The following is a 25,627-nucleotide window of genomic DNA, read 5'->3' on the forward strand; positions in this document are numbered from 1 at the left end:
GTTTCTATCAGACTTGGCAAAAACATCACAAACTTCAATCTACTACAAAATTGGTGACCCCCTAAAAACTGGAATGCATTTCAGAATACAGTGGCCTTCAATGATAAGATAAGATAGGAGGGGCAGTCAAAAGGGGACATAATAGAAACATAAAATCAGAAAAGGAGGTGGCATAATTTCATTTCCAATTACCTGCATCAATGTTTGGAAACAGAACTAGGGTCCGCTTGTTAAATGAGATAAGCGCATCCAATGTTAATTCAAACATTTTTATGGAATGCTTAATGTCAGTGGTCACAGGGTGCTGTAGCGCAACAATGTAATCTTTAGATTTTACATCATCACCTGTTTAAAGAAAATCAAACCACGTTGCTTCATTAGTTAAGAACCTTAAAGAGGAAGAAGCAAATTCTAAAGCGTAAGACCCCAAAGTCTGTGTTTTCAAAAGTTCTAAGGAAAAAACAGTTTGTCACATTCCAGGTAGAGTATCTGGACATAGGATCAAACACTAAGAACTTGGAGCGCCTGGGTGGCTCAGTCGGTTAAGCATCCTACTCTTGATTTTGGCTCAAGTCATGATCTCACAGTCCTGAGATCAAGTTCCGAGTTGGGCTTGGCACTGGATGTGGACCTTAAGATTCTCTCTCCCTCTCTGCCCCTCCCTGTGCACTCTCTCTCAAAAAAATAAAAATAAAAAAAAATAAAAAAGTAAGAATTTAGAGCACCAAGTCCAAGAATCCAGCAAATTTTATAAAGGTGCTTGCTACCATAAACAAAACCTCTAACTTTAAGTAGCTGTCACTAGAACCCATTGTTTTAAAACCCAAAATAGTTCAGGGGCACCTGAGTGGCTCAGTTGGTTAAGCATCTGACTCTTGATTTCGACTCAGGTCATGAGATCAAGCCCCAAGTCAGGCTCTGCACTAACAGCATGGAGCTTGCTTGGGATTCTCTCTCTCCCCGCCTCTCTCTGCCCCTCTCCTGCTCACATGCACACTCTTGCACTCTCCCTCTCTCTCAAAATAAACTTTAAAGTAAATAAGTAGGGGCACCTGAGTGGCTCAGTCAGTTGGGCATCCAACTCTTAGTTTCAGTTCAGGTCATGATCTCAGTCTGTGGGATCAAGCCCCACATTGGGCTCTGCACTAACAGCATGGAGCCTGCATGGGATTTTTTCTCTCCCTCTCTCTCTGCCCCTCCCCTGCTTCTGCTCTAAGTAAACATTAAAAAATCATAATAAAAATAAATTAAATAAAATCCAAAATATTTCAAAGCATTAGAAAAATGTAAATCTCCGTTTCTAGCAAATTACCAGCAGTATTAATGAATCGATGAAACTCAAGATTACTTTAAGGTGTAAACATGATCTCAGGGTTCATGAGTTCGAGCCCCACATCAGGCTCTGTGCTGACAGAACGGAGCCTGCTTGGGATTCTCTCTCTCCCTCTCTCTCTGCCCCTTCCCTGCTCACACGTGGGTGTGCACTCTCTCTCAAAATAAGTAAAAATAAAAACTTGAAAAGTCTCAGAGAGGTGAAGTCATGCCATAAGGTGAAATCTATGAACTAAAACTTTAGCCTTCCGATTTCTAATGGAATATTCTACCTACAACGGTTTCTGAAAGAACTGAAACATACCCAACACCAACAAAAACAACCATCAGAGTGAATACAGTTTGATACGTACCTAACCACATCCGAATGATGCTCATGTAGTCTTTGTTCTTGGCAGAGAGAAGTTTGTCATAGGAAGGGCAGCCTGCCAGAAGGATGCGATCATGGTCCTCACACATGGATATCAGGTGCTGCTCTGCACTTCGGGTGCAACACACATGATAATGAGCCAGTTTTGTTATGGCATGTCTGATAGAATCGTCAATGGTCCCACTGACTTCTCCCCCTTCAATATGAAGGATTCGGATATTCATCAAGGCAGCAGAAGTAGCCAGAGCCAGGGCATCAAATCTGTCTCCATGAACAATCATGATATCAGGCTTCAAACGATTAAGGACATCTGGTAGCTTCACTAGGGCCAGGCCTACTGACTCCACCATGGCTGCCTCATCTTCCCCCCTAACAATCGTGTGTAGCCTGGTGTTAATGTCAAAGTCATCTTGTTCAATCATGCGATATGTGTTCCTAAAGCGGGAAAGAAATAAAGATATGAGAGCATGTTCTTCAACACAGGACCATAAAAACATATGAAAAACCAATCTAAGAGCAACCCTGAAGGGAGAAATATTTTATAAAATGTACTTGTTAAAATAGACAAACTGAGGTGTAACTTACACACAAAAATTAAAAAGCATAGATCATTAATGTACAGATCCCTTGATTATCTTACATAAACACCCCTATAGCTACTACCCAGATCAAGATATAACATATCCAGCACCCTCACTAGTATCTCACTAGTGTCTCACTAGTGTCCTGGCCAATACCTGAGCACTCAGGGTATTGGGGGAGAATTTATTAAAATAGAAACCAAAGTTTTTGGTGGTTGACTTTTCTCTTTCTCTTTTTATAAGTTTTTTTTTAAAACAATACGCTACCTAATTTTTAAAAAATGTTACTTATAAAAGAAAAGCTCATTTTTTATTAAAAAATAGGCAATCAGGATCCCTGACATGTCACTACACTATAAATTTCTGAATGATGGAAATTCTCTTCTGAATTTGTACTGTACCATTAGTGCAGCATAATTCTGAATGGGGTGTAAATGTAGGTTTTACAGCATTAAATTGGCTATAAAATGTAATTTCATGTCTGTTTCATGCTTTAGTAACAATAGCAATTCTCAGTGCCTCAAAGTTTCCTGTCTGTTATGACTGATTTAAAAAGATATGGTTTTTAATAAACATATAATAATGTAATTCTGTATAATTTTTCAAAATCTGTATTTTTAAATTGGAAAATATAGAAAATTATCCTCCCTAAACCTACCACTCAGCAATATCAGTGTAATCATTTTTATTTCTTTTTTCTTGCCATTTTATGCATGATACCTTAACATGGGGAGAACACACACAATTTTATAATCTATTTAATCCATTTCATACAATATTTTCTCTGATCATGATTCTTTACATACATCATTTTACATCATGTGGATGTGCTAATAGTCATTTTACAGATTCCTTGGGATTTTCCTACACAAACCATCATGTTGTCTCTAACAACGGTCTTTACCAGATTGAGTAATTTCCCTTCTATTCAAAGTCTGTTAAGAGCTTTTATCATAACTGATTTAATTTTGTCAAATGCTTTTTTGACCTCTCTTGAGATGATCTGGTATTTATTTCCCCTTTATTCTGTTAATATGTGAATAACACTGATCTTCAAATGTTCTATCAGTCTTGATTTCCTGAGATAAACCTACTTGGTTATGATGTATTAGCTGTTTTTTATATTGCTGAATGTGATTTGTTAATATCTTGTTAAAAAATTTCATGTCTATGGGGGCACCTGGGTGGCTCAGTCGGTTGAGCATCTGACTCTTGACTTTGGCTGAGGTCATGAATCACAGGGTGACAGGATCGAGCCCTGCATTGGGCTCCGTGCTGAGCATTTAAGGTCTTCTCTCTCTTTCTCTCCCCGACCCCCACCCACATGCTCTCTAAAATTAAAAAAAAAAAAAAAAAAAAAAATATATATATATATATATATATTCATAAGGGATACTGGTGTAATTTTTTTTTCCTACAATGTCTCTGTCAGGTTTTATTATCAAGATTATGCAGATTTTATAAAACAATCTGGGAAAGTTCCCCTCTCATCTATTTTCTAAAAGAGTTTATGTACGATTGGTGTTATTCCCAGGGCGCCTGGGTAACTCAGTTAAGTGTCTGACTCTTGATTTTGGCTCAAGTCATGATCTCACGGTTTGTGAGTCTGAACCCTATATCGGGCTCTGCACTGACAGCATATCGTCTGCCTAAGATTCTTCTCCCTCTCTCTGCCCCCTCCCTCACTTGTGCATGCTCTCTCTCTGAAAAATAAACTTAAAAAAATTTTTTTAATATAGAAGAATTTTGGTGTTATTTCCAAACAAAGGGGGAAAAAGAGAAAAAGACAAACCAAGAAACAGACTCTTAACTGTAGAGGACAAACTGATGGTTACGGCGGTGGGAGGGCAGGAATACATGAAATAGATGATGGTGATTAAAGAGTATACTTATCATGATGAGTACTGGGTAATGTACACAATCATGATATTATATACCTGAAACTAATATAACACTGTATGTTAACTATACTGGAATTAAAATTAAAAACTAAAAAAAAAAAAAAAAAAAAAGACTGGCATTATTTCTTGCTTAAATGTTTGATAGATTTCATAAGTGACCCCATCTCTGTAGGAAATTATTTTCATAGGAAGTGTTTAATAATGAACTCAATTTCTTTGATACAGGACTATTGTGATTTTTCTATTTCTTCTGTGTCAGTTTGGTAAGCAGTGTTTTTTTTCAAAGACTTTGTCCATTTTTTTTTTAATTTTTTTTTTTTTAACATTTTTATTTATTTTTGAGACAGAGAGAGAGCATGAACGGGGGAGGAGCAGAGAGAGAGGGAGACACAGAATCGGAAGCAGGCTCCAGGCTCTGGGCCATCAGCCCAGAGCCCGACGCGGGGCTCGAACTCAAGGACCGTGAGATCGTGACCTGAGCTGTTGGACGCTTAACCGACCAAGCCACCCAGGCGCCCCGACTTTGTCCATTTTATATACACTGATTGCCAACTTTACTGGCCTAATATTTTTTTATTCTTTTAATGGCTAGAAGATCAGTTGTGATATCCTCTTTCTCATCTTAAATTGGTAAGATCTGTGTTCTCTTTTTCTTATGCTCTGCTAGGAATTTGTCAACTTAATATTTTTAAATATAATTCTTTTATTGCTTAACCTACTTCTGTTTCATTGAATTCCACTCTTCATTCTTTTCTCCCTTCTACTTACTTAGGTGTCTTCTCATCTTTTTCTCATTTAAGAAAGTGAAAATAGACCATTAACTCGAAACTTCTCCTTTGTTATCTAAGTATTTAAAGCTATAAATTTCCTCCAAGCACTCCTTCATCTATACCCACAAATTTTGATATACTGTAATATTATTCAGTTCAGAAGATTTTCCAATTTCCCTTAAAACTTACTTGGTCCACAGGCTTAGAACTCAACAGTAAGAACGGGGTGCCTGCGTGGTTCAGCTGGTTAAGCATCTGACTTTGGCTCAGGTCATGATCTCACAGTTCGTGAGTTTGGCCTTGCATCAGGCTCTCTGCCCTCAGCTTGGAACCCACTTCGGATCCTCTGTCTCCCTTTCTGCCCCTCCCTCACTTGCTGTCATGTTCTCTCGCTCGCTCTCTCTCAAAAATGAATAAACATTAATAAAAAATTTTAAAAAAAAGAAGAACTCAGCAGTAAGAGAAAACAACCTAATTTTTTTAATTTGAGAGATGGTGTGCATGAGCAGTGGAGAAAGGCAGAGGGAGAGAGAGAATCCTAAGCAGGCTCCACACTCAGCCAGAGCCTGACACAGGGCTCAATCCCACGACCCGGGGATCATGGCCCAAACCAAAATCAGGAGTTGGATGCTCAACCAACTGAGCCACTCTGGTGCCCCAAAACAACCTGATTTAAAAATGAGCTAAAGACCTTAACAGACACCTCATCACAGATGATACAAAACTGGCAAATAAGCATATGAAAAGCTGCTCCCCATCATAGAACACAGAAATGCAAATTAAAACAATGAGATACTGCTACAAACCTATTAGAATGGCCAAAATCAGAACACTGACAACACCAAATGCTGACAAGGAAGTGGAACAACAGGTACACTCACCCACTGATGGTGGGAAAACAAAATGATACAGCCACTTTGGAAGACAGCTCAGTAGTTTCCTACAAAACTAAAATATTCTTACCACACAATCCAGCAATCATGCTCCTTGGTATTTCCCAAAGGAGCTGAAAACTTATGTCCACACAAAAATCTGCAAAACGGATATTTACAGCAGCTTTATTCATAAATGCCTCAACTTGGAAGTAACTAAGATGCCCTTCAGTAGGTGAATCAATCAATAAACTATGGTATATCCAGAAAATGGAATATTATTCAGTGCTAAAAAGAAAGGAATATCAAACCATGAACATACATGGAGACTTAAATGCATATTACTAAGTGAAAGAAACCAATCTGAAATGACTGTGTACTTTATGATTCCAACTATGACATTGTGGAACAGGCAAATCTATGGAGATGGTAAAAGGAACAGTGGTTAAAGAACAGATTTTTAGGGCAGTGAAAGGAAACGACTCTGATACTATGATGGTAGATACGTGTCATTATACATTTGCCCAAACATATAGGATTTAAACCACCACAGTGAACCCTAATGTAAACTATGGACTTTCGATAATAATGAAGTACCAATTTAAGTTCAACTGTAACAAACGTACCACTAGGGATGGAGGGCTGATGTTGAAAATGAGAAAGGCTATGCATGTGTGAAGGCAGAACCCTCTGCTCAATTTTGCTGTAGACCCCAAACTGCTCTAAAATTTAAAAAAAAAATTTATTACCAACTTATAGGAAATGAATGAACAAATGAATTTCTAAGTAGTCTGTTGTTACTTATTTGATTTTCTTTTTCACCCAATTCTTAGGAGTATAAAAATACTATGTTTTTAAAAAATGTTTATTTATTTGACAGAGAGAGAACACACACGTGGGTACAAGCAAGAGGGGCAGAGAGATGGGGGGGGGCGGGCGAGGGGGTAGGTAGAGAGAGAGAATCCCAAGCAGGCTCCATGCTGTCAGCGAAGAGCCCCATGCAGGGCTCAAACCCGTGAACCACGAGATCATGAACTGAGCCGAAATCAAGAGTCAAATACTTAACCAACTGAGCCACCCAGACACCCCTAAAAATGCTGTTTTTAAAAAAAGTACCCAGGTAGTTGAAATAGAAGGTAGCTTATTTTTCTGTTGTTTTAATGTCTTTTAATATAATAATACATTCGAATGGTTTAAAATTTAAGATACAAAAGGTTCTACAGGGAAAAGGCTACCTTCTCACTTTTGTTTCCCAGTCATCCAGTTCCTCTCCCAGAAACTTATGTCAGTGTACTTCATACAACATTTCCATTAAGTACCACTCAAGTTTCCTATCTATCAGTCTCACCAAACAAATACTGCCTTTCTAACCTTATAGTGGCTGGCAGATAAGAAACCTAGCACAAGTTCCTTCACAGCCTCTCTTCCACTAGTCTTCCTGTCAAATTCTTCTCACAGAAGTAAAAGAACCACTTAGACTTTCATCTCAGGCTCTGGCTAAAATTTCTCTTCTACTTTGCTCTATGTACATACGAAAACCCAGTGGATTTTCTTAGATAGCCAGAATTCATTTGACATGTTTAAAACCTATGAATTTTTGAGCTAGCCATAAGTTTCTTCTCTACTTTATGTATTTATGTATTTACCTAGAGCGGACTGGTTTTTAGAGACAGGTTTTTGTTTGCTTTTGCTGTTGTTGTTGTCTTGCTTTTAAAGAATAGTCTGAAAAAGGCAACTGTACTTTAACACAAGGTTCTCTCACATGTAATAGTGTATTATTGATATCTTTGGAAACTGCATTAATATTTTTATGCCACAAGAGTGCACTAAATGCCACTTTATTACACAGAACACAATGAATGTTTATCTCTGGTTTAGACATTCTATTCCAAGATTTCCCAACTGTCATTTTTTCAAATTTAGACTGTGATCAATAATAAACCTAATATCACCAAAATAAATACCAATGGTAATGTAACATTCTACCTTATGTTGTAGATCAATTAGATTTTTAAAATCTTATTCCATATCTACTACTTGGGATGCTGTCAATCTATACATGAGTTTTAACAAAGTACCATTAGAAGTCACAAAATACATTACAGGTAGTTACATTATTGTAGTCACACAATATAGATTTATAAGTAGCATTTCTCCTGAATGTAACAAGTAATAATAAAAATATTTATGGCTTTCAGTTATCAAGCGCCTATTAAGCAGCAACACTGTGATGGACGCTTTACAGCACAATCTCCGTTCTCCACAGTAACATGCAACGTAGGGTTTCATTCCATTGTATAACTGAGGAACCTGAAGATGCAACTTCTCCAAGCCATATAAAAACTAAATGGCACAACTGATATTTGAAGCTAGGTCCACATGAGGCCAAGAGCCAAGCTCTCCGCACACCTTGTTGCAATTAAGAATATCATAAGAAAATGCTTTCATCTTACCCATAATCATCTATCAGGTGAGAGCCAAGTACCACCACATCAAGTTCAAAGAACTCAGGTTCCATTTTAATGCCAAACATGATCGGGGCAAGTTTCGAATAATCAGCACGGTTGCAAGTCGCAACACAAACCCGAAGCTTTCGGTTATTCCCATTCTTCTCCATGACTTGTTTCTTTTGCTTTGAGAGATTCTTAAAATAGAGTTCCTAAAGTTGCAAAAACAAATTATTTATAACCAGAATGATAGGTCCTAGATATAAACACAGAATTCTGAAGTTCTAATAAGCCTTTAACCAACATTTAACACAGTGCTTCTTAACCTTTTTTCCACCCCCACTCCTGTGTGACACACCCACTGGTACACCCAGAGCTAAGAAATTCCAGCTGACTAATTCCACCTCTTTCTGTGACACTTAAGAAAACACACCAGAATGCAATTAAGAAACAGTGATATAAATCAACTCCTCTTTAAAGGGCAAGCAACCATCAGCTCTTAATTAGTTAGAAACTACTTTCAATGTCTCACAACTGATCCCAACATACCGGTCTACTACAAAACTGTGAGAATAACTGATCTAGTTCAACTCTCTCTTTTACAAAAAGGGAAACACAGGTCTTGAAAGAGGAAATTAACTCAAGGTTCAAGATCACATTTTAAAAGGGATAAGATCTATTCACCCTCACACTAAATACCCACTATATACAAAGCACTGTGATTAGTGCTGAGGAAGAGAACAGTAAAATAAAAACCCCTACCTTCAAAGCCTCATTAGCACCTACAGCCAGTGCCTACAAACTGGACAACTCCAAATGCCTACGAGAGATCTCTTGTCTTATACACAAACACCTTAAAGTCAGTAGCCCAACCCAAACTTACTTTTTTCCCCCCTCATTTCTGTTCCTCCTTCCTTGTTATGTAAGTCAGTTATGAACTTCCATTCATCCAAATGCTCTGACATCCTTGTCTTCTCTGTTCCTTACTTTGTACCTCCCAAGCCCTGTCAATTCCGCCTCCCAAACAGCTTTCAAATCTAGCTCCTCCTCTTCCTCCCCACCAGGACATCTCCCAGCCCAACCTCTCATTTTAGGTTTGAACTACTGTTAAGAGCTGCCACAGGAATTTGCCTGTTGCCAGTCTTTGCCTGCCTCGCACAGGCTTTCAGAGTGATCGGTCCAAAGTTTGTAAATCTGATTACCATGATCGACAGAATACATAACCTATGGATGAAGTACGAATTGCTGATCTGGGCCTAGCCCATCTTTCCAACCACTTCTCCTCGACCTACAATTACCTGTACTCGGTGCCAAAGCCATACCAAAGTGCCTGCGGTTCAACCAGTGAGTCTTCAAATCTCTGTGCCTTTCTAGATAGAAGTACCTCTACCTAAAACTTCCTTTTCCCCTTGCCTGGCCTCCTCCCCATTCTTCAAAACCCAGTCTCAGGGTTGCCTCTTACTGAAAACCCTGACATAAACTTTGGTCCCTCTCCACCTCACCCCTTTTAGTTGCTATCTTCCTCTGAGCAGTATGGCCTTACCATACACATATATACTTTTGTTCAACTCCTCTGCCCTCCTGCCATCTACACCTTTCATTCAAAAGTAAAAATTGGTGGCAAGGGATAAGAGATGTTTTATGGAGCATTTTAAACTTCTCTATATCAATGTAAAATTCCACCTCATGGATGCAATGCTTTTGCTTCAGGAAGTGTGTCAATACTTAGAACTTGCAATCAGTAATACAGAGAAGCTTGAGTAAAGACGCCAGTAAAAGGGGAGCTGCCTTTTAGACCAGGATACTCTAAAACCCGCTGGAAATCTCATCAGTGGCCATCTCACCTCTGTATTGGGCTAGAACTTCTGTGAGCACACGAACTGCCCCATCATTAGGCCCATTCTGAACTTCACAATCTCTGGTAAAAGCTAATGGCACCCAACAGAAATCATTTATAAAATAATGAAATAAGCATCTGTCAAGACAGTTGTATTCATAAGCTCTAAGCACTACCAATATCGTTAAAGGCAAAAATATTTTTCCAAAAATGGTTATTTTAAATGTTCTTGTGCATTATCCCTCTTTCACTGATGATTAAATTTGAGTTGAATAACTTGTTGGTGATATTCAACTTGCTGGGTGAGGCAAAGCAAATCTTTCATGGTTGGTTAATTTGTTTTCATTTTAGAAGAACAGTAAACTCTATCTTGCAATACTAAAATACTTAGTATTTACCAAGTCAAAGGTTATTCTAACAAAACTGAGAGTAAGCTAGCTAAATAAACCAACAATGAAAAAGGCAAAAATGTTATTAAGGCCAAAGCTTTAAGGAAAGGAAGTTAAATCTTAAAAATATGGTAAAATGGCTTAAGGGGAGAAGTTTTATATATATACATATATATGTATATATATAATTTTAACTTATTTTTTGATTAGGTAATACATTTGCATGGTTTAAAACTGAGAAATCACAAGAGGCTACATAGCAAAAATTCTTCTCATCTGTGTTCCCCAGCCATGTAGTTCTTCTCACTGGATGCTATGAGTTACTATATTCTTATCTATACTTCTATAAGTAAACTATATGCATATATAAATACAGATGTATTTGCTTACAAATACATACAGCACATATTATGCAACTGGTAACATTCTACAAACTGATATTCATACCTTGCTTTTTAAAATGCTTTTAATTTGGGGGCATCTGGGTGGCTCAGTCGGTTGAGCATCCGACTTCAGCTCAGGTCATGATCTCATGGTCCGTGAGTTTGAGCCCCACATCAGGCTCTGTGCTGACAGCTCAGAGCCTGGAGCCTGTTTCAGATTAGTCTCCCTCTCTCTCTGCCCCTCCCCTGCTCATGCTCTGTTTCTCTCTGTCTCAAAAATAAATAAAAACATTTTTTTTAATTTAAAAAAATAAAATGCTTTTAATTTTGTTTCTGAATTGAATGGGGGAAATTGGAAAACTTAAAAGGCACTGGAAATATTAAACCTAAAGGTGCAAAGTTTTGAAAATTGCACCATCAACTCTTCAAATATATGAAGGGTATGAGAACCCCAAAAGTAAAAATAATCAATGTCACAAACATTTATGTGCAGAGAACTATGAAGAGAGCTGAGGCAGACACAGAGCTGAGAAAGACCTAGTCTCTGATTTTTAGAAACTTAAATCTAATACCTGACACCAGGCCACATAATAGATCTTAACTAGTTCACTTTCCCAAATAGGAGCACCAGAAACAAAATGAATTTTTTTTCAGCCCAGTATACATTATCATTTATTCTGCATAAGAGGTCATACCCAAAGATACATTTTTATACTGAGAACTGTGACCAGAGTCCCCGTAACCAATATAGAATGAGTAAATGTGGCAAAATGGACTTAAACTATACCAGCATGATTTAAGTTGCATGAAGTGCAATGTAAAGGAAACAAGATAAAACTCATTTCTTTACACTCTGGAATGCCAGACAGCAATTAAAAAGAATGGACTATGTCTATATTTGTCCACACTTATGAATCTCAGCAACAGAACATTAGAGGAAAACAACAAATTCTAAAATCTTAGATACAATAAGGTACCATTTTTTTGTAAATGTCTTAATGTATAATGTACTGTTTAAAAGTATAAAACATCATATGTTGTTTATTTCTCTACAGTAAAGTTACACACCAACTCAGGAAAGTAGTTACTATCTCTGGAGAGGGAGAGAAGGGAAAGAAAAATGGGGCTTAAAAGGCTTAGGTAACATTTATTTTTTTAAATCATACCATAGGCAGAGATGTGAAACAAACACGGTAACATATTAATATGTGTTAAATCTTGGTGACTGGTAGAGGGTGTCATATTGTCTTCTGTCCTTTTCAGCATACTTGAAATTGTCACTATCAAAACAAGAAATCTTTTTTTTAAGAATCTTTTAAATAGACACTGTGAAGTAGTTATGTTGTCCACATTTCCCTCAAGCCTAAAGCTCAGAAAGTCAGGAGGGGCTGGATATTTACACCCATTTCACCTATTAATTCCAGAATTGTAACTAAAATATAGCTAAATTCCAGAGAAGTATGCTTTCATCTCGAATTCACTGGCAGTCTCTGAGAAACCCAATTCTTAAAGCCCACTTCCTGCATTCTTTCAAGAGTGACCATTTTACATACTAACAAAAGGTGATCAACATGATCAACACTTCCCAGAAAAATATTCCTCTGGACCTCAACTGAAATGTTGGAAAAAGACTCACCAGCACTTGGCTCAAGTAGTCACTGAGCAGAGGAAACAGTAACAGTAAGCATCTGCTAAGTACTTCTGAGGTGCTAAGCACTAACTATATTTAGAGCTTTACATTAACCATCTCATCCTGAGAGCCCTCTCACCAATCCCATTTTACAGACGGGGACACCGAGGTACAGACAAAATAATTTACCTGCCCCAAAGTACAGTTTGTTGCCAGAACTAAAAATCAGACCCAGCACTCAGGATATTACACATCCAGTGTTTGCCTAGTGTCTGTTCCTTCACATCCACGGGCCTTCTTCGTGGCAGGTCTTGCCAGGCTCCATAGCAATTAAGAGAACATGACATACCACTCTTCCCTCGGTGCAGCGGGGATGCGACTTACAATTAAGACGGAAGGAGCTATGTAAAAGCGGCCTGAAATTTCTGAAGCCTATTCCCGAGCTGTAGTTTGGTTTGGCCTCTTCCAGAGCTTCTCTAGCTGGGTTAGCCAATTATCTAGACTGTTACACGGCACTCCTCTCTTTCCGAGGAGCCCAGAATACTTGTTCGTGCTCTAACAATTTTACAGGTGTGCTCAAGATTGGAGAGGAAAATAAACGCGCGTCAAACTACTAAGGAAGCCCAGACTCAGAATGGCAGGGTTGGGGGCAGACCTTCAAAATCATCTTTTAATCCAACCCTTTACACCCCAGGGCAACTTGTCTGTCAGGGAGCTCTCCACCCTCTTTTGCACACCCCCGTAACAGAACCCTCACTATCTCCCAGGAAAGCCCCTTTCCTTACAGGGCAGCGCTGCCCGGGGGATGGAATCATGCCCGGCCTCCGGCTACCCGCCCGGGGCCCGCAATGAAGCGGTCTGCTCCGCGGGCCACAAGACGGAGCCCGTAACAGGAATACGGAGGGGCCCTGGCACGTAGGCCTGCGAAGACCGGGCGAGGCCGGGGTCTGTGCGGGCCTGTGGACGCGGAGAGGTAACGGGCGGCCGCCGGACTGCGGGGGCCAAGAGGCGGGGGCCGGAGGAAGAGGCCGTGGGGGTCCGAAGGATGCTCTCCCCGGCCCGTCTCCCGAGTCCCGGCCGACGCGGGGCTCTCACCACACGCTGGCGCGCTGCTCCCTCGCACGCCGCCGCCGCCCCGCCTCGCGGGCAGAGCCGAACGCAGCACCAGCAAGCGGGCCGGCCCAAGACCGCCCCCGCGCCTTCCTCACGTCGGCCGAGCGCGCGGACGACTCGGGTCTAGATCCCAGCCACGCACGCCCCTGCACGCCCACCCCGAGCGCCGAATCGGCGAACGCGCCCTTACGTAACCTGAGAGCGACCCTGTGATTGGCTGCGCCCGCCCGTGCCCCACCCCCTGGCCAAACGGTCTTTGGAGGGGGCCGGTGCGGGGGCGCCGAGTGCCTTCCGTTGTCGTGGCGGTCGGGGTCTTGCTGGTCTCGCTCTGTTCCCGCCCCGACGCCTTCTCTTGTGCCGCCACGCACGCTCGGGAGCCCGGGTCCTCACCCAGGGTAGTGGTTTTGGCCTTGCACCCAGGGGGAATTAGGCCTTGTATTCCCTCCGGCATTTTATAGGCTATCACCAAAACAATTCTGCCGTGCAGCTGGTCAGCCACAGAGCCATCTCTTGAGTTAAACCCTTGTCGCTCCAGGACCGTGTCTCCTAGAAGGCTCTGATGGAGGGTTGATGATGACCCAAACAAGCCACACACCGGCTGATCCTTATAAGACGCTCAGCCTAGGCCTCCTCTTTAGGAAACTTCCCACCAGCCCTGCCCCAGGGACGTCCGGCGGGGAACTTGGCAGCAGCAGAAAAGGTGTCAGGGAAAAGGCTCCCACAGCTCCTAATAAAGACTTTTTAGTGATCTTTTCAAATTGCTAAGGCACCAGTGACAAACGTTGAATGAGTTGGTGTTACAAAACAGTAAAACATTTTTTTTACAATCCTTAAGTAATTTACCACAGGTAAAACTATTTAAATAATCTAACAACCCATCCAGAGTTGTTGCTATAAAGCAAATTTCAGGGGCACCTGAGTGGCTCAGCTGGCTAAGTGTTGGACCTCAGGTCATGATTTCACAGCTCCTGAGCTCAAGCCCCAGCTAGGGCTCTGTGCTGACAGCTTAGAGCCTGGAGCCTGCTTCAGATTCTGTCTCAATCTTTCTCTGCCCCTCCCCTGCTCATTCACTATCTCTTCAAATATAAATAAACACTTAAAAATTTTTTTCAAATCCAAACTTTTGCACATCGTGTATTTCAATTCATGATGAAGTTCTAGGGGTGCCTGGGTGGCTCAGTTGGTTAAGCGTCCAATTTCAGCTCAGGTCATGATGTGACAGTTTGGGAGATAGGGCCCCACATTGGGGCTCTGTGCTGACAGCTCAGAGCCTGGAGCTTGCTTTGGATTCTATGTCTCCCTCTCTGTCTGCCCCTCCCCTGCTTGTGCTCTCTCTCTCTCTCTCTCTCTCTCTCTCAAAAATAAATAAACATTAATAATGAAGCTCTAATTTGCAGAGTACTCAATGTACTATCAGTTACCCTGCAACTAGCTTGGAGCTACTGGAAGGTCATATCAGACACAAAAGGAGAGATCTTAAGGGGATTTGTGTAAGGAAGTGCCATCAGATTTCTTTTTAAAATATCACTTGGGCTACTATGGGGAGAATGGATTAGCATTTAAAGGATAGTGGCAGTGTAAAAAAAAAAAATTACTGAAAAGATGCGTAAAAAACTGGTAACACCGACAGGCTGCAAGGGGATGGACTTTTCCAGTGAATACCTATTTATAATATCTTTTGTATTTTGCAATATATGTACATATTTCATATTAAAGAGAATACAATTAATTGTAAAAAAAAAAAAAATAATGGTGGCAGTGAAACTCAACCGAAGCGGATGGCTATGAGGTTGAGTTTGGAAGTAGAACTGAAAATTCGGGGGGCGCCTGGGTGGCGCAGTCGGTTAAGCGTCCGACTTCAGCCAGGTCACGATCTCGCGGTCCGTGAGTTCGAGCCCCGCGTCAGGCTCTGGGCTGATGGCTCGGAGCCTGGAGCCTGTTTCCGATTCTGTGTCTCCCTCTCTCTCTGCCCCTCCCCCGTTCATGCTCTGTCTCTCTCTGTCCCAAAAATAAAATAAAACAAACAAAAAAAAAAAAAAACAAAAAAAAAAACGTTGAAAATTCGGGATTGGCTATGAGGGAATGACAGAAAAGGAAGGAAAAGAAACAAGGGTGACTTCCAGGTATCTGGCATTAGTAATTGGTTGATGGGTGCCATTTACCAAGATGAGAGAAAAGCTGAGGCAGGAACCAGGTTTGGGGAGTTAAAAGGGAAGCTTTAATTTGGTATATGTTTGAGATGCCTATGAAGTAGCCAGATGAAGCTACTAAGTGAGCAGTAAGATACATGATTCTGGACACGGATTCACCAGAGGGTGTCTTAGTTTCCTATTGCTGCTATAACAAATCACATCAAACTTAATGACTAAAAACAAATATATTATCTTGACAGTTCTGGAAGTTAGGAGTCTGAAATGGGTTTCACCCAGCTAAAATCAAAGTAGCAATGTTGGTATCATCATAGGAAAAAAATTATAACTATGTTTGGGGATGGATGTTAGCTAGACATTGTGGTGATCACTTCACAGTATATACATATACCAAATGTTTATGGTGTACCCTTGAAACTAATGTAATATATATATAAAGTATAATATATATGTCAATTTTTTTTAAAGGTATCAGTGGGGGGTACCTGGTGGCTCAGTCAGTTAAGCAGCTGACTCTTGGTTTTGGCTCAGGTCATGATCTCATAGTTTTGTGAGTTTGAGCCCCACATCAGGCTCTGTGCTGACGGCACAGAACCTGCTTGGGATTTTCTCTCTGTGTGTCTGCGCCCCCACTCTAGCCCCCAGCTCATGCTGTCTCTGTCTCTCTCAAAAATAAAATAATTAGGAAAAAACAAAAACTTTCAGTGGGTCTACCTTCCCTAGGGAGCAAGTAACAACGTTTCCTGGCCTTTTCCAGCTTCTACAGGCTGAATTCCTTGATTTGTGGCCCTCTGACCTCTGCTTTCCTTGTCACATCTCCTTGGATTCTCCTCCTCTTTCACTTAAAAAGACTCTTGTGATTACATTGTTCCCACTTAAATAGTCCAGGATAATCTTCCCATCTCAAAATCCTTAATCACATCTGCAAAATCTCTTTTGCTGTATTGGGAAACATTCACAAATTCTAGGGATCATGGCTAGATGATCATGGCTGTCTTTGGGAAACTACTATGTTGCCTACCACAAGTGCTATTGAAACTCCCAGGAGATGTTCAAGATGGGCATATTGCTTTTAAAGTTACATGCCAGGGGCACCTGGCTGGCTCAGCTGGTGGAGCATGTGACTCTTGATCTCGGGTTTGTGAGTTCACCCCATGTTGGTTGTAAAGATTACTTAAAAATAAAACATTTAAAAATAAATAAATGAAGTTACATGCCATAGCAGCAAATATCCAGAAAAGAACACTAATTTTTTTCTTTTGAAAGTTACAAAAAATTATTTTTAAAAAACAATGTAAATGTTCAGTTTTTAAAAATCTGGGTGCTTATTACATGGGTGTGTTTAGTTTATTAAAACTCAAACTGTACACTTAAGATATCTGCACTTTTTTCTATGTATAAATACAATATAATTTTTAAATGTTTATTTATTTTGAGAGAGAGAGAGCAGGGGAGGGGCAGAGAGAGAAGGAGGCGGAGAATTCCAAGCAGGCTCCGCACTGTCAGCACAGAGCCCCATGCGGGGCTTGAATGCACAAACCTTGAATGCACAAACCGTGAGATCTTGACCTGAGCTGAAATCAAGAGTCAATGCTTAACTGACTGAGCTACGAGGTACCCCCAAGTACAATGTTTTTTTTAAAATACTTAATGCAGGGGCACCTGGGTGGCTCAGTTGGTTAAGTGTCCGACTTCGGCTCAGGTCATGATCTCGTGGTTCATGAGTTCAAGCCCCACCTCAGGCTCTGCACTTACAGTCAAGAGCCTGGAGCCTGCTTCAGAGTCTGTGTCTCCCTCTCTCTCTGCCCCTACCCCTCGAAATCTGTATGTGTGTGTGTGTGTGTGTGTATCTCAAAAATAAATAAACATTAAAAAAAAGATGATAGCTAGGAAAAAATGTAACTAGAAATATAAATACATTTTGTAAAGAGAATACAATTTTGAGAATTTGTGCCTTATTAAGCCACTTGTAAATTTTATGTTTGTTTGACCAATATTGAGAACTGTATATTTCCATATACAGTCTAGTAGTTCTGTGTTCATGGAATCATTTCACCTTGAAATGAAAATGAAATGAATGAAATGGCCCTCTTTTTAGAATTTTCCCCTATATTCTCTTAAGATGTAGTTGTAGCAAGGAGCTGTAGGAGCATTTCCCTCTGGCTTTTTGAGATCACATTTCTATAGGTAATATTATAATTCTGGATCTCTGTTACTTTGCTATTTAACAGAGTGAATTAACATATCAAAAATCTTCCCAAGTCATTACATTCTGTATGCTTGGTTTGGCTTCCTTTGGCTTTAATCTGAGGGCTCTACAAGCTATAAAAAAGCACTTTTATGGCTTTATAATATAATAAAATCATATTTTTCTATCGATTACTCCATAAACAGAATAACTTCAAGCATTTATGGCATAATTAGGTTATCAGAGAATCCTAAATCTTTTTTCCTTTGAGATAAAGAGAGTGAGTGACCTCGAGCGGGGTAGGGACAGAGGGAGGGAGAGAGAGAGAGAGAGAGAGAGAGGGAGAGAGAGAATCTTAAGCAGGCTCCACACCCAGCATGGATCCTGATAGTGGGGCTGGATCCCACAACCCTGGGATCATGACCCGAGCCCAAGTCAAGAGTCAGAGATGTTTAACCAACTGAGCCACCCAGGCACCACGAGTATCCTTAATATTAAAAGATTATCTAACCCACCCTTTACACTGAAGGAGGAAACCTCTCAAAATCACCCCCGACAGACTTTGGGAACATTTCTTCTAATAGGGACTTATTTTCCTCTTTTATTTGGTGGTTTAATTAAAAAAGTACTCTGCTTCTCTATAAATTCTGCCCATGTATTAGTACTCTACTATTCTAAAGACTTTATTTACATTCCCTCAGTACCCCTAACAACAAAAATGTAGATTTCATCGCCCCCATTTTATAGATAGGGGGAAACCACAAAAGGGAAAGTTGCCTATGGTCACACAGTTGTTACACAGAAGAACCCAGGCCTTGATCCCACATGTTTAGCCACTACCCTATATTTTCTCTTTATACTAAACACAGTCCTTCTTATGATAGAAACCTATCTCCAGGTTGAACTTGCTCATCAATCTTTGGGTATCCTGTTCTGCTAGTTAAGAATTACATAACTCTTGGGGTGCCTGGGTGGCTCAGTCGGTGAAGCATCTGACTCTTGATTTCAGTTCAGGTCATGATCTCACGGTTCGTGAGTTTGAGCCCTGCATAGGGCTCTGCACTGACAGTGTGGAACCTGCTTGGTATTCTCTATCAGTCCCTCTCTTTCTGCCCCTCCCATGTTCTCCCTTTCTCTCCCTCTCTTAAATAAATAAACTTAAAAAAAAAAAGAATTCACATAACTCTTCTATTATCCAGCCACATCTCTCTGAATTGCATACATAAATGTCTTAAGAGACTTTTAAAGATATCTCCTTTAAAATCAAGATATACAATGTCTATGACAGTCTTCTGCCATTCAAGTTTTATAAAGCCTTCAAAAAAGAAGATGAGATTGGTTTGGCCCTTTTTTAAAAAAAAATCAACTTGTTATTGAAATATAACAAGGAAACTTGCACATAATAAGTATGTGTTGAATTCTGAATTTTCATAAAGTGAGTATACCTGGATAACTACCACTAAAATAAAGAAATAAAACATTGCCAGTGTCTATGGGCTGTGTACCCAAGGACTGCCTGTCCATGGCCTATGAAAAGACCTAGCACCAAGGCTATGCTTACTAATAGACACTAGGGTACTGATTAAGCATGCTATACTAGCTCTTGGAAGCATTTAGACTGTGGAATACTGGGAGGATTGGCCAGTTGGTAGTGGATTGGGAAATGAGGCACAAATCATAGTCACAGCAGATATGTTATAAAAGGTAGGACAGGTGGGCCATAGGGAGAGAATCCAGTCCCTGACTTGCCTTGGATCCTGAACAACTTCAATCCATGTGTGTCCTTAAAATAAATCCTCTTTTTCTTAAGGTGCCCTGTTTCCTTGCAATCAGAAGATACTCACATCAAAAACGTAAACCGGGAAGAATCCCCAACCCCATCATTTCAATTCCCAACTCTGACCATTTGGTAGTGGCTGCTGAGAAAACTGCGTGGAAAATGGGAAAGACTGTGTTCAATGGAAAAGAGTCTTCTGGTATCTGTTATGCTGTTTTGGGGTAGGGTGGGAGGAAGGCAGGGACGGTGCCACGTACTTGCCATTCCTGCCCTTAGCCAGTGTCATGAAGAAATCAAGACATGGAAAAAATTGAGCAACTAATCACCGTATTATGCTGGATATTTCCCCTTTAATAAATATCCTTTCGTTAACTGTTCCCCTCACCCTACTCTGTATCTCAGGCACAACACTTTTAATTGCCAGAATCTCTTGAGGATATAAAAAAGATAAAACACATCTGACAAACCAGATATCACTGCGTAAGATTGTTTATAGCCTAACCAAGTCATATAGGCACCTTCACAGAACAGAGAGGATTTCTCTTACTGCTCTGATGAGGCTACACTACATAGGGGGAAAAACAATTCTTTTCCCTTTAGGAAAAGCACATAAGGATTAAGGTTACATTGACTGAAAATAATTCAGTAACGTCCTAAACTGTATGCCAACTTCAGGTTTGCAAGAGCATGAGCTGGAAAGATATGCTTACAAAGGTACTGATGAAGGTATTCATAACAAGAAGAGAGGCCTTTTGAAATTCATATTTCAGGACCATTTAATCACTATTCATATCCCCAATGGCTAATCAGTGTATTATGTCAGCCAATCAGCTTTTTAGAGCACCTGTGGTTGTGAGCCATCCCTGGGCCAGTTTTCCCAATTATAGAAGAAAAGTACAAATAAATGCAATGACCATGTGTTTGCTTTTGTGAACTGTTGCCCTTTTTGGGGATCTTTAAGTCTATCTTTATTTTTTTTAATACTTATTTTTGAGAGAGGGAGAGTAGAGACAGAGTGCACGAGGAGGGGAGGGGCAGAGAGAGAGGGGATAGAGGATCCGAAGCGGGGTTCTGCGCTGATAGCAGAGAGCCTGGTTTGGGGCTCAAACTCACAAACTGTGAGATCATGACCTGAGCCAAAGTCGGATGCTCAACCGACTGAGCCACTCAGGTGCCCTAAATGTATCTTTCTTTATGAGCGATGAAAGGATCATATTTCAAACCAGCAAATAATTTTCTTATTTGTCTGCTCAGCGAATGTGGTAAGCCAGCAACAGCTCAGCCATCCCTGACCAATCGGAGTTCACAAAGTTTAATTTGCACAGCTATTCCAGAAGAACTGGAAAAGTGTTAAAAACTAGTTTGTCTTTAACTTTGGCTCTGTTATAAAAAGTTAGGTCAACAAAATTATGTTCTAAAATACCTGCTTATTAAAGAGTTCTGAGAGAAGGATATTCTTTTGGACCTAAAAGGAGCTGGCTAAAATCAACAGCACTCAATACCAGCAACAAGCCTTTGGGGAAACTTCATGATTTCTCAGCATAGGCTGAGGAACCAGCCAAGATACTGGTCCAAACCCCCTGGAGCTGAGGAATAGCCCCCACCTGGTAGTGAGCCTACAGCTAAGGATGAAGGTGGGTCCCACATGGACATTCCGTTGGACTGAAGTGGGCTTCTTCATACTTTTGTGAATGCTTGAGACACATCCAAGTACACATCATTAAAGTCTATAAATCCTAAGCATGAACATAAAGCCTCAACCTTTCCCTTCTCATGACTTTCATGCCCCTATCCTGGAAGGAATCCAATCCAACCTTTAATATCATTCTGTGTTTCTTCCCTGCCCTGCTTCCTGTCTCCAAACGTGGGTATTTCCTAAGGGTTACACCTCTGCCCCCTGTCCTCTACATACTCCATCCTTCAGTTTTATTCACTTTCAAGTCTTCATTTTGACTTCTGTGTAGATAATTCCGTGGATGCACACTCTAGCCTGACCTTTCTTCCTAGTTCTAGGCCCACGTCCCAATTGCCTGCTAGATATTTCCTTACCTCAAACTCAATATATAAAATTTGGTTCATTATTTTTCCTCTTGACTTCCCCATGTCTTTTAATGGTACCAACTTGCCACTTGCATTCAGACTCAAAAGCACAGTGTCATTGTAATCTTCTCTCTGACTTTTAGCATCCAGTGTCTCAACTTCTTCAAAATGGTTTTGGATTTGTTTTTTAAAGTTTATTTATTTATCTTGAGAGAGAGAGAGAGAGAGAGAGACAGCAAGCATGGGTGTTTGTGTGTGCGGGGTGGGGGGGAAGGCAGAGGAAGAGAGAGAGAGAGAGAGAGAGAGAGAGAGAATCTCAAACAGGTTCCATGCTGTCTGCGTAGAGCCCACATGGGGCTCATTCTTACAAACTGTGAGATCATGACCTGAACCAAGATCAAGAGTCAGATGCTTAACCAACTGAGACACCCAGGCACCCCCCTTTTTTTTTTTGCAGCTACTCTTTCCTTCCTATTCCTACTATCACTATCTTAGTTCATCCTGTTATTTCCTTAATTCTTTTTTCTTTTTTGAGAGAGAGAGAGCAGGGGAAGGGCCAAGAGAGAGAGGGAGAGAGAGAATCCCAAGCAGGCTTCACGCCCAGCACAGAGCCCAACATGGGGCCCGATCCCATGATCTGTGAGATCACGACCTGAGCAGAAATTAAGAGTCTGATGCTTAACTGACTGAGCCACCTAGGTGCCCTTATTTCCTTAATTCCAAATTGCCTACATTTTTATGATGTTTCATACCTAAAATCAAGATTTATCTTATAATCAATGTGTGCATTTCATGTAGAATTATTTTTATTACAAACTCTGTTATGTCAATAGTGTCTTGGAATTAGGAAAACATGGCATCTTAGACCTAAATTACTGTGCCTCTACCTGCTCACCCAGCCTGTGTTCCCTTGCTTTTGTAATCTGTCCTGCACATTACCGCCTGGTCAATCCCCCCTTAAAGGACTGCTTTCATGAAGTCATTTCTTTGCTTAAGAAAAACTTCAGTGGCTCCTCATTCCCTGCTAGGCAAGGTATGCCTAGGACATCAACTTTGGCTTTGAAGGTCCCCCAGAATGACACCCTGACCTCTTCCTGTCACCCACATTTTGTCCTACCCAAATCCTTTTGTCCTGAACAGATCCTTCTCTGCCTCACTTTGTGTCATTGCCCACAATGAGAAGGCCATCATCTCTCCTGCTACTTACATGCCTACTCATGCTTCAGGTCCTATCTCTGTTTTAAAACCTAATCGCGGGGCGCCTGGGTGGCTCAGTTGGTTAGGCATCCGACTTCGGCCCAGGTCATGATCTCGCAGTTCGTGAGTTCGAGCCCCGCGTCGGGCTCTGTGCGGACAGCTTGGAGCCTGGAGCCTGTTTCGGATTCTGTGTCTCCCTCTCTCTCTGCCCCTCCCCTGCTCATGCTCACACTCTGTCTCTGTCAAAAATAAATAAACTTTAAAAAAAAAACAAATTTAAAAAAAATAAAATAAATAAAATAAAATAAAACCTAATCGGAACACCCTATCCCAAAATAATCTCTTCTTCTTCTAAATGCCTGTAGCATTTGTCTTGATTACTCATTTCACACTTAATTACCTGGTATCTTTGATTGTATATATTTATGACTGTAAAATAATGGATCTGATCTTTTATAAGGAACCTAAGAAAATCGGTCACTTTAGTTACTCACTCTCTATGTCCTATTTTTCTCATCAGATCAGAAATTCCTTGAAGTTTGTTCTGTTGGGTATGTTTGTCTCCCTGATAGTTCCTTGAACCATGACTTATGTAAGAAATGCAATCTGGGGGGTGCCCGGGTGAGCTTCCGACTTCAGCTCAGGTCATGATCTCATGGTTCGTGAGTTCAAGCCCCGCATCGGGCTCTGTGCTTATAGCTCGGAGCCTGGAGCCTGCTTCAGATTCTGAGTCTCCCTCTCTCTGCCCCTCCCCACCTTGCGCTATTTCTCTCTCTCTCTCTCAAAAATACATAAACGTTAAAAAAAAAAAACCTTTTTTTTTTTTTTTTTTTCAACGTTTTTTATTTATTTTTGGGACAGAGAGAGACAGAGCATGAACGGGGGAGGGGCAGAGAGAGAGGGAGACACAGAATCGGAAACAGGCTCCAGGCTCCGAGCCATCAGCCCAGAGCCTGACGCGGGGCTCGAACTCAGGGACCGCGAGATCGTGACCTGGCTGAAGTCGGACGCTTAACCGACTGCGCCACCCAGGCGCCCCAAAAAAAACCTTTTAAAAGAAATACAATCTGGGGCGCCTGGGTGGCTCAGTCAGTTAGGTGTCCATCTCTTGATTTAGGCTCAGGTCATGATCTCACAGTCATCAGGCTGTGCGGTGATGACATGAAGCCTTCTTGGGATTCTCTCTCCCTCTCTCTCTGCCCCTCCTCCACTCGTGGGTGCACCCATACACGCACTCTTTCTCCCTCTCACAAAATAAAGAAATAAACATTTTAAAAAAGAAATACAATCTAATAAGCATTGAGTGAAATGGGGGGATCCTATCTCCTATCAAAGAGTCATTGACTCAGTCGGTACAGCATGTGACTCTTGATCTTAGAGTTGTAAGTTTGAGCCCTATGTTGGGTGTAAAGATTACTTGAAAGAAATAAAATCTTAAAAAAAAAAAAAAAAAAGTCGTTGCCATCCCTGTTCCTTTCTCTATGGCTAGTCCATGTCACTTGGATTCAACTTCCCCATCTCCCCTCCTCCGGCACCCAAGCTTATGATCTTACTAGTACAGCACCGATGCTCGGACTTTACAGGGGATTCAGTGTAAAAAAGCATGGTGAGTTGAAGAGCAGGGGAAACTTAATGGTGTTATACGCTGGATGTGGAGGCAGAAAGCAACGAGATGCAGCTAAGATATGGGGTAAAGCCAGGTCAGCGAGGGCCTTGTAGGATGTCTTGCTGAGGAGGTCAGCCTTTCTTTCTCCTCGCTAGAACGGGCAGGTTTTGTAAATCAGGGGAGTGATGTGAACAGATTTGCTTAATTACAATTGTGGAAGATGGGTCAGGAAGAGGGGGAAGGACTAGAAGAAGGCAGACCAGTCAGGAATCCTATTTCAGGACCCGAATTAAGGTGGTGGTGTGGGAATTAAGAGGATGGAATCAAAAGAATGTGGAGAAAGCACAGACCGAACTTGATGGCAGAGATGAGATGGGAGGCCTGATGATGTAAGAGAACGACTGAGGTTTCTATTTCAAGCAGCTGGGTGGCCAGCAGAGCCGTCCGAAACAGAGAAGGAACAGGTTCTGGGATGGGCTGGAGGCGGTGATAAGATAGGATCTCTGATTTGGATATGTTGAATTTACAGTGCCTAAAGGGCATTTTCCTTTGATTGGGGACCTGGAGAATGATATGGGTCAGAGATACCTATTGTGATACGCATAATTCATCCAACAAAATTCGAATCTATTTTGAAATACACCGCCCGGCACACTCTCAGCCCAAGGCACCCAACTACATTTCTTGTTCTACCTGTTTCACCAGACGTTTTTAATGCCCCTGATGCCCAGCCCAGTTTGTTATACTTTTACTCCTGGCCGGTTCAGCTCGCTTTTTCTAATATTCTACATATAACAGTTTTCTAAGTCCTAGAGGATTAGACTCTTAGACATTATCAGGGTATAAAACTCTGTGGAGACCCAGAGACTTCAGTGTGTTGTGTGCTATGTCAAACATTCAGTGGTGTTTTCCTGGCCAGTTCCCTCTTTCCCCACTCATTTTTTCCGATTGCCCGGGCCCTTAGTCTTTTCTGCCCTTCGGCGGCCCTTCTCTTAACCCCTTCTTTACACTTGTGGTCACTGCCTCATTCTTCCAACTTTGTGC

The 25,627-nt window shown here is 41.1% G+C and overlaps 1 protein-coding gene across 11 annotated transcripts in view; it reads right to left on the bottom strand.

Moving 5' to 3' along the window:
* Positions 1-25,627, bottom strand: part of GNE (glucosamine (UDP-N-acetyl)-2-epimerase/N-acetylmannosamine kinase) — a 70,934-nt gene that overhangs the window by 26,076 nt on the left and 19,231 nt on the right. For 4 of the 11 annotated variants that reach the window (XM_042914284.1, XM_042914287.1, XM_042914281.1 and 1 more), the window contains 3 exons: positions 8,280-8,485; positions 1,686-2,137; positions 193-345 (listed from right to left, as the gene is read on the bottom strand). In XM_042914284.1, the coding sequence (XP_042770218.1) occupies positions 193-345; positions 1,686-2,137; positions 8,280-8,443 (769 nt within the window). In that variant the 5' untranslated portion in view covers positions 8,444-8,485. The other 7 variants (XM_042914290.1, XM_042914282.1, XM_042914285.1 and 4 more) reach the window with 7 other exon arrangements.

The sequence above is a fragment of the Panthera leo genome, chromosome D4 (assembly GCF_018350215.1).
Source record: "Panthera leo isolate Ple1 chromosome D4, P.leo_Ple1_pat1.1, whole genome shotgun sequence".
NCBI lineage: Eukaryota > Metazoa > Chordata > Mammalia > Carnivora > Felidae > Panthera > Panthera leo.